Source organism: Scyliorhinus canicula, chromosome 30 (assembly GCF_902713615.1).
Source record: "Scyliorhinus canicula chromosome 30, sScyCan1.1, whole genome shotgun sequence".
Classification (NCBI taxonomy): Eukaryota; Metazoa; Chordata; class Chondrichthyes; order Carcharhiniformes; family Scyliorhinidae; genus Scyliorhinus; species Scyliorhinus canicula.
This window is the reverse complement of record NC_052175.1, coordinates 11898386-11910220: the sequence shown is the minus strand read 5'-3', so window position 1 is coordinate 11910220 and position 11835 is coordinate 11898386. Positions and strand designations below refer to the sequence as shown.

Here is an 11835-nt window from a genome sequence, read left to right as displayed (position 1 = left end):
CATAACCCTTAATCCCTTTATTCTTCAAAAAACTATCTATCGTTACCTTAAAAACATGTAATGAAGGAGCCTCAACTGCTTCACTGGGCAAGGAATTCCATCGATTCACAACCCTTTGGGTGAAGAAGTTCCTCCTAAACTCAGTCCTAAATCTACTTCCCCTTATTTTGAGGCTATGTCCCCTAGTTCTGTTGTCACCTAGTTCTGCTGTGACGGTTTACATAGGAAAAATGAATGAGGTTTGGGGGTGGCTCGGTGGGGTGTGTGTGCGGATGGTGGCTGCAGGGAGGGTGGGTGGGGGGGTGAGATGAATCTTGCTGGGTGGTCTCTGGGCAGAGGCCGTGAAGGTACGGAGCCAATCGCTAACCCTCCCACCTTTTCTCCTAGACTCCTGGAGGAAGACTATACCATCGAGGTGAAACTCAATGACTATTTGGACATCAACTGCCCCCATTACCAAGAGCCCGTTGCCCTTCGCTTGACGGAACGCTATACCCTCTACTTGGTGGACCAGAAGGACTATGAATCTTGCAGGCCCAAATCCAAGGACCAAGTACGCTGGGATTGCAAGAAACCGCACGCCCCCCACGGTCCGGAAACATTCTCCGAGAAATTCCAGCGTTTCACTCCCTTCAGTCTTGGCAAGGAGTTCAAAGAGGGCCACTATTACTACTACCTCTGTGAGTACAGTTCAAAGCCAACCGGGTTTGAAGGGGGCATTAGTGGCGACCGTGTTAACAATCCCAGGTTAGTGGGCGCCCATCGAATGGGGCTCTGGCACCACCAGGGGAGAACGGAACTGAAATTGATTGACAAACAGGGGAGGAATATATTCCCCCGTCCCCGACTGTTGTTTCTGTCATGTGAGAGTACCTTTCAGAAATGGGTGTTTATCAAATAGCTGCAGTGATGTCAGAGTGTGGGTGGATCTGGACTGTCTGTCTGTTTTCACTTTCGTTTTGTGGCTGGCAGCTACAGTGTGTGTGTCTAGTTTTGTTTTCCGAGTTGGAGATGCACCCAACCAAACGAGGTGTAATTCTGAACTCCCTCTGCAGGAAAGGGCAGCACGGTGGCGCAGTGGGTTAGCCCTGCTGCCTCACGCCGCCGAGGTCCCAGGTTCAATCCCGGCTCTGGGTCACTGTCCGTGTGGAGTTTGCACATTCTCCCCGTGTTTGCTTCGTCACAACACAAAGATGTGCAGGGTAGGTGGATTTGCCATGCTAAATTGCCCCTTAATTGGAAAAAATGAATTGGGTACTCTAAATTTATTGGGGCAGTAGGGTAGCATGGTGGTTAGCATAAATGCTTCACAGCTCCAGGGTCCCAGGTTCGATTCCCGGCTGGGTCACTGCCTGTGCGGAGTCTGCTCGTCCTCCCCGTGTGTGCGTGGGTTTCCTCCGGGTGCTCCGGTTTCCTCCCACAGTCCAAAGATGTGCGCGTTAGGTGGATTGGCCATGATAAATTGCCCGTAGTGTCCTAAAAAAGTAAGGTTAAGGGGGGGGGTTGTTGGGTTACGGGTATAGGGTATTGCTCGGCACAACATCGAGGGCCGAAGGGCCTGTTCTGTGCTGTACTGTTCTATGTTCTATGTTCTATCACTTGCTCATTCAAAAGTGCTCTCCATAGAGAATTTAAACCTGCTGTCTTTGGTAAAGAGGGTATTTGTCTTATGGATGTTGCAAGGAAAGATTAAGGGTTACTTACAAAACAAAGAAAAATTACAGCACAGGAACAGGCCCTTCGGCCCTCCCAGCCTGCGCCGATCCAGATCCTTTATCTAAACCTGTCTCCTATTTTCCAAGGATCTTCTTCCCTCTGTTCCCCGCCCATTCATGTATCTGTCTAGATGCATCTTAAATGATGCTATCGTGCCCGCCTCTACCACCTCCGCTGGCAAAGCTTTCCCAGCACCCACCACCCACTGCGTAAAGAACTTTGCCCCGTGCATCTCCCTGAAACTTTTCCCCTCTCACCTGAATATCTGAATATCACTACAAATCCAGTTCCTAATCTTTCTCCCCCTCCCTGTATTTTCCAGCAAAGCCAATTCACAATCACGGCGAGCAGTGCCTCAAGTTGAGAATTTATGTCTGCTGCAAAAAACGTAAGTTTCCCGCAAACGTTACTCCGGGGGGGGGGGGGGGGGGGGGGGGGGGGGGGGGGGGTGAGCTGCCTTTGAGACCTGTGAGGGGATGTCAGAGATGGACTGGAGGAGATAGAGAGGGAGTGTAGGGGCCGGAGGGGGTTACAGAGATAGGGAGGGGGCGTAGGGGCTGGAGGAGGTTACAGAGATAGGGAGGGGGTGTAGGGGCTGGAGGTTACAGAGATAGGGAGGGGGGTGTAGGGGCTGGAGGAGGTTACAGAGATAGGGAGGGTGTGTAGGGGGCTGGAGGAGGTTACAGAGATAGGGAGGGGGTGTAGGGGCTGGAGGAGGTTACAGAGATAGGGAGGGCGTGCAGTGGCTGGAAGAGGTTACAGAGATAGGGAGGGGGTGTAGGGGCTGGAGGAGGTTACAGAGATAGGGAGGGTGAGTAGGGGCTGGAGGAGGTTACAGAGCTAGGGAGGGGTGTAGGGCCTGGAGGAGATTACAGAGATAGGGAGGGGGTGTAGGGGCTGGAAGAGGTTACAGATAGGGAGGGGGTGTAGGGGCTGGAGGAGGTGACAGAGATAGGGAGGGGGTGTAGGGGCTGGAGGAGGTTACAGAGATAGGGAGGGGGTGTAGGGGCTGGAGGAGGTTACAGAGATAGGGAGGGGGTGTAGGGGCTGGAGGAGGTTACAGCGATAGGGAGGAGGTGTAGGGGCTGGAGGAGGTTACAGAGATAGGGAGGGGGTGTAGGGGCTGGAGGAGGTTACAGAGATAGGGAGGGGGTGTAGGGGCTGGAGGAGGTTACAGAGATAGGGAGGGGGTGTCGGGGCTGGAGGAGGTTACAGAGATAGGGAGGGGGTTGTAGAGGAGGTTACAGAGATAGGGAGGGGGTGTAGTGGAGTGGAGGAGGTCACAGAGATAGGGAGGGGGTGTAGGGGAGTGGAGGAGGTTACAGAGATAGGGAGGGGGTGTAGAGGAGTGGAGGAGGTCACAGAGATAGGGAGGGGGTGTAGAGGAGGTTACAGAGATAGGGAGGGGTGTAGAAGAGTGGAGAAGGTTACAGAGATAGGGAGGGGGTGTAGAGGAGTGGAGGAGGTCACAGAGACTGGGGGAGGAGATTGAACCCGGACGAGGCCGTCAATATAACCTCGCTATGCGAGTCTCTCTTTGCTTTGTTGACTAACCCGATCATTTGTCTAAACACAGTTTTCAATCTCTTGTTTTTGAAATAGATAATCCTGGATCCCGGACCACACGGCCCAGTTTGCCAGCAGGTATGTCCAGGACACCATAGCAGGATTAGGCCTGGGGTTGGGGGTGGGGGGGGGGCAGCCGGATGGGTTTATGTGTGTGGCACCATTACCCAGAGCGGCTGAGATTGTTTGCGGTGCCCATGAGGGTGGGCGGGCGGAGAGATTGTCTGGGTTGTGTGTGGAAAGGTCAGTGTCATTTTCTAATCTCTCTCTCCCTCCCTTCACAACAGATCAGCCTGGGGATGTCCTCCCCGACACCCAGAGGAGTACAGGAAGTTCCAGCGCCCTGGTGGCGTCCCAAGGCCTCGCCCTCCTGCTGTTGCTGTGCCAAGTGGTGTTATAGGACCTCGGGGGGGGGGGCGGCCACAATGTCATGGAAATGGCCGCCAACCATTGCCTCCAGTTTGTCGAGGTGGCGGCGGCTCGAGGTCTTCAAGATGGCCACCTCCTATGGCTCCAAAAAGCACACCCAAAATGGCCGCCAACCATGGCCTCAAGGTGGCCACCAAGCATTGCCTCAAGATGGCCGCCAAACATTGCTTCAAGATGGCCGCCAATGTGGCCTCAAGACGGCCGCCAAACATTGCTTCAAGATGGCCGCCAATGTGGCCTCAAGATGGCCGCCGCCCATGGCCTCAAGATGGCCACCAAGCATTGCTCCAAGATGACCGCCAAACATTGCTTCAAAATGGCCGCCAAACATTGCTTCAAGATGGCCGCCGAACATTGCTTCAAGATGGCCACGAACTGTTGCCTCAAGATGGCTTCCAACCATTCCCTCAAGATGGCCGCCAAACATTGCTTCAAGATGGCCGCCAATGTGGCCTCAAGACGGCCGCCAAACATTGCTTCAAGATGGCCGCCAATGTGGCCTCAAGATGGCCGCCGCCCATGGCCTCAAGATGGCCACAAAGCATTGCTCCAAGATGACCGCCAAACATTGCTTCAAAATGGCCGCCAAACATTGCTTCAAGGTGGCCACGAACTGTTGCCTCAAGATGGCTTCCAACCATTCCCTCAAGATGGCCGCCAAACATTGATTCAAGATGGCCGCCAAACATTGCTTCAAGGTGGCCGCCAAACATTGATTCAAGGTGGCCGCCAAACATTGCTTCAAGATGGCCTCCAAAAATTGCTTCAATATGGCCACCAACGTGGCCTCAAGATGGCTGCCAACCATTCCCTCAAGATGGCCACCAACATGGCCTCAAGATAGCCGCCAACGTGGCCTTAAGATTGCTGCCAACGTGGCCTCAAGATGGCCACCAAGCATTGCCTCAAGATGGCCGCCAAGCATTGCCTCAAGATGGCCGCCAAGCATTGCCTCAAGATGGCCGCCAAGCATTGCCTCAAGATGGCTGCCGACCGTGGCCTCAAGATGGCCGCCGACCATGGCCTCAAAATAACCATCAGCCACCACCCGAAACTTGTCAAAATGTCCGCCGGTGGTTGTTGGAGATTGTCAAAATGGCTGCGCACGACCTGCGCCATTGATCGACTGTTCCAGACCGTCGCCATGATACCGGACAAGGCCCTGGCATCGATTGGAGGCCTTGGCGGGTGGGGAGGGAGGGAGGGGGTGGGGGGGGGGGGGGTCCAGAAATGTTTTGAGTGTTGGTTCCCGTTACCGAGACGGGGATTTACTTAATTGGCGCCGAGGGCATCGCGGGCGGTGACTGGTGCCGAGACGAGTCTTTCCCGCTGACAGGCCTCATCCCGTCTGGATAGCAGAGATTCCTGGGAGCGAGAGACAGAGAGAGAGAGAGAGAGAGAGATGGAAGATGTACATTTAAGAAGAAAGGGGGAGGGGGGAAGGAGCAGTCAGCTCCTGTCCCCCCGTGTTGTAATGTAACAGTCTCTGTCTCTCTCTCTCTCTGCGTGTGTGATGTACAGTCATTGTATACATTGTACAGTTTTGTAAATATTAGACCAAAGATTTCAATTTGTTTTCTACACGAGTTACTGTTTTTTCAAATAAATATATATATTATATGTACATCTCAAACAGCATTGTTCCTCCAAAAAATAAGACTGTGTGTGAGAGAGAGAGAGTGTGTGTGAGAGAGGGAGTGAGAGAGAGAGAGTGTGTGTGAGAGAGAGAGTGTGAGAGAGAGTGTGTGAGAGGGAGTGAGAGAGAGAGAGTGTGTGAGAGAGAGTGTGTGAGAGAGAGTGTGTGAGAGAGAGTGTGTGAGAGAGTGTGTGAGAGAGTGTGTGAGAGAGTGTGTGAGAGAGTGTGTGAGAGAGAGTGTGTGTGTGAGAGAGAGTGTGTGGGAGAGGGAGTGAGAGAGAGTGTGTGTGAGAGAGAGAGTATGAGAGAGAGAGTGTGGGTGAAAGAGAGTGTGTGTGAGAGTGTGAGAGAGAGTGTGTGCGAGAGAGGGAGTGAGAGAGAGAGTGTGTGTGAGAGAGAGTGTGTGAGAGAGAGTGTGTGTGTGAGAGAGGGAGTGAGAGAGAGAGTGTGTGAGAGAGTGTGTGTGAGGGAGAGTGTGTGTGAGAGAGTGTGTGAGGGAGAGTGTGTGTGAGAGAGAGTGTGAGAGAGAGTGTGTGTGAGAGAGTGTGAGAGAGAGTGTGAGTGAGAGGGAGTGTGTGTGTGGGAGTGAGTGTTTGTGTGTGTGTCAGAGTGTGAGAAAGTGCGTGTGAGAGAAAGAGTGAGTGTGAAAGAAAGAGTGAGTGTGAGAGAGTCAGAGAGAGTGTGAGTGTGTCAGAGAGAGAGAGCGTGAGAGAGTGCGTGTGAGAGTGTTAGAGCGAGCGTGTGTGAGTTCGTCAGAGTGTGAGAAAGAGTGTGTGTGAGAGTGAGAGTATGTGTGAGTGTGTGAGCGTGAATGTTTGTGAGTGTGTGTGTGACAGAGTGTGAGAGTGAATGTGTGTTGAGAGAGGGTGTGAGACAGAGTGTGTGAGTGAGTCTGAGAGTGTGTGTGTAAGAAAGTGTAAGAGAGTGCGTGTGTGAGAGAGTGCATATGAGAGTGTGAGAGAATGTGAGTGTGTGAGAGAGTGTATGGGTGAGTGTGTGTGTGTGAGAGTGAGTGTGTGTGAGAGACTGGTAGAGCGAGCGTGTGTGGGTGAATGTGTGTGAGAGAATGTGAGAGTGTGTGTGAGAGTGTATGTGTGAGAGTGTGTGTGAGAGTGTGTGAGAGAGTGTGTGTGAGAGTGAGTGTGTGAGAGAGTGTGTGAGAGAGAGAGAGTGTGTGTGAGAGTGTATGGGTGCGTGTATGTGAGAGAGAGTGTGTGAGAGTGAATGTGTGAGAGAATGTGAGAGAGTGTGTGAGAGTGTGTGTGAGAGTGAGTGTGTGAGAGAGTGTGTGTGAGAGTGAATGTGTGTGAGAGTGAATGTGTGTGTGGGTGTGAGAGAATGTGAGAGAGTGTGTGTGAGTGAGTGTGAGAGAGTGTGGGTGTGTGTATGTTTGAGAGTGTGTGTGACAGAGAGTGTGTGAGAGAGTGTATGGGTGCATGTATGTGTGTGTGAGAGTGAGTGTGTGAGAGAGTATGGGTGCGTGTATGTGAGAGAGAGTGTGTGTGAGAGTGAATGTGTGTGTGGGTGTGAGAATGTGAGAGTGTGTGTGAGTGAGTGTGTGAGAGTGTATGGGTGTGTGTATGTTTGAGCGAGTGTGTGTGACAGAGAGTGTGTGAAAGTGCGTGAGAGAGAGAGAGTGTGTCTGAGAGAGAGTGTGAGAGAAGAACAAATAAATTTACAGCACAGGAACAGGCCCTTCGGCCCTCCCAGCCTGTGCCGATCCAGATCCTTTATCTAAACCTGTCTCCTATTTTCCAAGGATCTACTTCCCTCTGTTCCCCGCCCGTTCATATATCTGTCTCGATGCATCTTAAATGATGCTATCGTGCCCGCCTCTACCACCTCTGCTGGCAAAGCGTTCCAGGCACCCACCACCCTCTGCGCAAACAACTTTCCACACACATCTCCCTTAAACTTTCCCCCTCTCACCTTGAAACCGTGACCCCTTGTAATTGACACTCCCACTCTTGGGAAAAGCTTGTTGCTATCCACCCTGTCCATACCTCTCATAATTTTGTAGACCTCAATCAGGTCCCCCCTCAACCTCCGTCTTTCCAACGAAAACAATCCTAATTTACTCAACCTTTCTTCATAGCTAGCACCCTCCATACCAGGCAACATCCTGGTGAACCTCCTCTGCACCCTCTCCAAAGCATCCGCATCCTTCTGGTAATGTGGCGACCAGAACTGCACACAGTATTCCAAATGTGGCCTAACCAAAGTCCTATACAACTGTAACATGACCTGCCAACTCTTGTACTCAATACCCAGTCCGATGAAGGCAAGCATGCTGTATGCCTTCTTGACCACTCTATCGACCTGCGTTGCCACCTTCAGGGTACAATGGACCTGAACTCCCAGATCTCTCTGTACATCAATTTTCCCCAGGACTCTTCCATTGACCATATAGTCCGCTCTTGAATTGAATCTTCCAAAATGCATCACCTCGCATTTGCCTGGATTGAACTCCATCTGCCATTTCTCTGCCCAACTCTCCAATCTATCCACTTGAATGGCAACTTTCAAAGATCTATGAACATAGACCCCAAGATCTCTCTGCTCCTCTACATTGCCAAGAACCCTACAGTTAACCCTGTATTCCGCATTCATATTTGTCCTTCCAAAATGGACAACCTCACACTTGTCAGGGTTAAACTCCATCTGCCACTTCTCAGCCCAGCTCTGCATCTTATCTATGTCTCTTTGCAGCCGACAACAGCCCTCCTCACTATCCACAACTCCACCAATCTTTGTATCATCTGCAAATTTACTGACCCACCCTTCAACTCCCTCATCCAAGTCATTAATAAAAATCACAAACAGCAGAGGACCCAGAACTGATCCCTGCGGTATGCCACTGGTAACTGGGCTCCAGGCTGAATATTTGCCATCCACCACCACTCTCTGACTTCTATCGGTTAGCCAGTTTGTTATCCAACTGGCCAAATTTCCCACTATCCCATGCCTCCTTAGTTTCCATGGGGAACCTTATCAAATGTCTTACTAAAATCCATGTAAACTACATCCAATGCTTTACCTTCACCACATGCTTGGTCACCTCCTCAAAGAAGTCAATAAGACTTGTAAGGCAAGACCTACCCCTCACAAATCCGTGCTGTCTATCCCTAATCAAGCAGTGTTTTTCCAGATGCTCAGAAATCCTATCCCTCAGTGCCCTTTCCATTACTTTGCCGACCACCGAAGTAAGACTAACTGGCCTGTAATTCCCAGGGTTATCCTTATTCCCTTTTTTAAACAGGGGCACGACATTCGCCACTCTCCAATCCTCTGGTACCACCCCTGTTGACAGTGAGGACGAAAAGATAATTGCCAACGGCTCTGCAATTTCATTTCTTGCTTCCCATAGAATCCTTGGATATATCCCGTCAGGCCCGGGGGACTTGCCTATCCTCAAGTTTTTCAAAATGCCCAACATCTTCCTTCCTAACAAGTATCTCCTCGAGCTTACCAGTCTGTTTCACACTGTCCTCTCCAACAATATGGCCCCTCTCGTTTGTAAATACTGAAGAAACGTACTCGTTCAAGACCTCTCCTATCTCTTCAGACTCAATACACAATCTCCCGCTACTGTCCTTGATCGGACCTACCCTCGCTCTAGTCATTCTCATATTTCTCACATATGTGTAAAAGGCCTTGGGGTTTCCCTTGATCCTACCCGCCAAAGATTTTTCATGCCCTCTCTTAGTTCTCCTAATCCCTTTCTTCAGTTCCCTCCTGGCTAGCTTGTATCCCTCCAGCGCCCTGTCTGAACCTTGTTTCCTCAGCCTTACATAAGTCTCCTTCTTCCTCTTAACAAGACATTCAACCTCTCTTGTCAACCATGGTTCCCTCACTCGACCATCTCTTCCCTGCCTAACAGGGACATACATATCAAAGACACAAAGTACCTGTTCCTTGAAGAAGTTCCACATTTCACTTGTGTCCTTCCCTGACAGCCTATGTTCCCAACTTATGCACTTCAATTCTTGTCTGACAGCATTGCATTTACCCTTCCCCCAATTGTAAACCTTGCCCTGTTGCACACACCAATCCCTCTCCATTACTAAAGTGAAAGTCACAGAATTGTGGTTACTACCTCCAAAATGCTCCCCCACTAACAAATCTATCACTTGCCCTGGTTCATTACCAAGTACCAAATCCAATATGGCCTCCCCTCTGGTCGGACAATCTACATACTGTGTTAGAAAAGCTTCCTGGACACACTGCACAAACACCACCCCATCCAAACTATTTGATCTAAAGAGTTTCCACTCAATGTTTGGGAAGTTGAAGTCACCCTTGACTCCTACCCTGTGACTTCTGCACCTTTCCAAAATCTGAACAGGTGGAGGATGAGGCGGATATCTTTAATTCAGGAAAATTGGCGGAGTTACAACAAAAAGATATAGAAATAAAACGGGTGTATGAGAAAGCATATACGGAAGAGGAATCTGAGAGTATACCAGAGTGTTATTACCGTTAAAGTGATGTCTTGATGAGAAAATGGAGACCTTTACATATGCAGGCGGATGAAAAGTGGGCAGAAGTTCATCAAGTAGTATTGACGGTGGGGTATAGAAAGGAGGTGTTGCGAGTTGCACATGAGGTACCAGTAGGAGGTCATTTGGGAATAAGGAAAACTCAAGCTTAAATCCAGAAACATTTTTATTGGCCTGGACTACATAAAGATGTAGTTACATTTTGTCGATCATGTCACACATGTCAAGTGATAGGGAAACCTCAAGCAGTGATAAAACCAGCACCCTTAATACCCATTCCAGCATTTGAGGAACCTTTTACAAGGGTCCTAATTGATTGCGGAGGACCGCTTCCTAAAATTAAAAGTGGGAACCAATATCTTTTGACTATAAAGGATGTGTCGACTAGGTTTCCAGAAGCCATTCCAGTACATAATATTACAGCTAAAAAGATTGTGGAGGAGTTACTTCAATTCTTTACTCGATATGGACTACCCACAGAAATACAATCGGATCAAGGATCAAATTTTACCTCAAGGTTATTCAAAGAAGTTATGGATAGCTTAGGAATAAAACAATTTAAATCAATGCCGTACCATCCAGAATCGCAGGGAGCGTTAGAAAGGTGGCATCAGACATTAAAGACAATGTTCAGGGTTTCTTGTCAAGATGATCCAGAGGATTGGGATAAAGGAATTCCATTCGTACTGTTTGCAATTAGGGATGCACCAAATGAGTCAACCAAATTCAGTCCTTTTGAACTAATTTTTGGCCATGAGGTAAGAGGACCACTTCAATTGATTAAGGAAAAATGGGTGGGTGAGAAATCGGAAATTACACTATTGGATTACGTGTCAAATTTTAGGGAACGATTAAATAGAGCAGAGGAATTGGCTGGATAACATTTAAAAATTGCACAGCATGTGATGAAACGGGTAGCGGACAAGAAATCCAAAGTTCGTAGTTTTGCCAGTGGAGATAAAGTTTTAGTGTTGTTCCCAGTGGTAGGTGAACCTTTAAAAACTAGGTTTTGTGGACCTTATCAGATTGAAAGGAAATTAAGTAAGGTGAATTATGTGGTAAGAACGCCAGATAGAAGGAAGACTCACCGAGTGTGTCATGTGAATATGCTTAAAAGGTACTTTGAAAGGGAAGGAGAGAAAAAGGGAAGTTTTAATGATTCTAATCAAAGTGACAAACCAAATCCAGATGACTGTGAATTTGACATACCTCAAATTAAATTGGAAAATGAGGATGTTCTTAAAAATAGGGATAAATTGTTGAGTTACCTTCCAGAGGAAAAACGGACTGACCTGAAAGAGTTATTGATATCACCTGGGCAAGTTTGTGGAGATAAATTGGGAAGTACTAAAATGGCTATACATGTGGAGATGTGGGAAATGCTGTTCCAATTAAACAACATCCATATTGACTTAACCCTTTAAAATTGGCACAGGTTAACAAAGAAATTGAGAGTATACTTCTTTTTTTTTATAAATTTAGATTACCCAATTATTTTTTCCAATTAAGGGGCCAATCGACCTACTCTGCACATTTTTTTTGGGTTGTGGGGGCGAAACCCACGCAGACACAGGGAGAATGTGCAAACTCCACACGGACAGTGACCCACAGCCGGGATCGAACCTGGGACCTCAGTGCCGTGAGGCGGTTGTGCTAACCACTAGGCCACCGTGCTGCCCTAATTGAGAGTATACTTAAAAATGGCATAATTGAAGTGGGTTGCAGCCAATGGAGCTCACCCATTGTGATGGTACCAAAACCAGACCGTACCTAACGGTTGTGTGTGGACTATAGAAAGGTTAATGCAGTTACAAGAACGGACTCTTATCCTATCCCACGTTTGGAGGATTGCATTGAGAAAGTGGGACATTCAGCTTTTATTTCCAAACTGGATTTACTTAAAGGTTACTGGCAGTTACCTTTATCCGAAAGGGCGAAGGAGGTTTCAGCTTTTGTAACTCCAGATGGTATGTACCAATTCAAAGTTAT

General features: G+C 48.9%; 1 protein-coding gene across 1 annotated transcript; it reads left to right on the top strand.

Moving 5' to 3' along the window:
- The first annotated feature begins 307 nt into the window (after nucleotides 1-307).
- Nucleotides 308-3732, top strand: efna1b (ephrin-A1b). Its single transcript, XM_038787075.1, has 4 exons — nucleotides 308-680; nucleotides 2039-2104; nucleotides 3319-3360; nucleotides 3570-3732. The coding sequence occupies exons 1-4, from the start codon at nucleotides 308-310 to the stop codon at nucleotides 3680-3682; spliced, it is 594 nt and encodes a 197-aa protein (XP_038643003.1). The 3' UTR covers nucleotides 3683-3732.
- Nucleotides 3733-11835: the final 8103 nt, after the last annotated feature.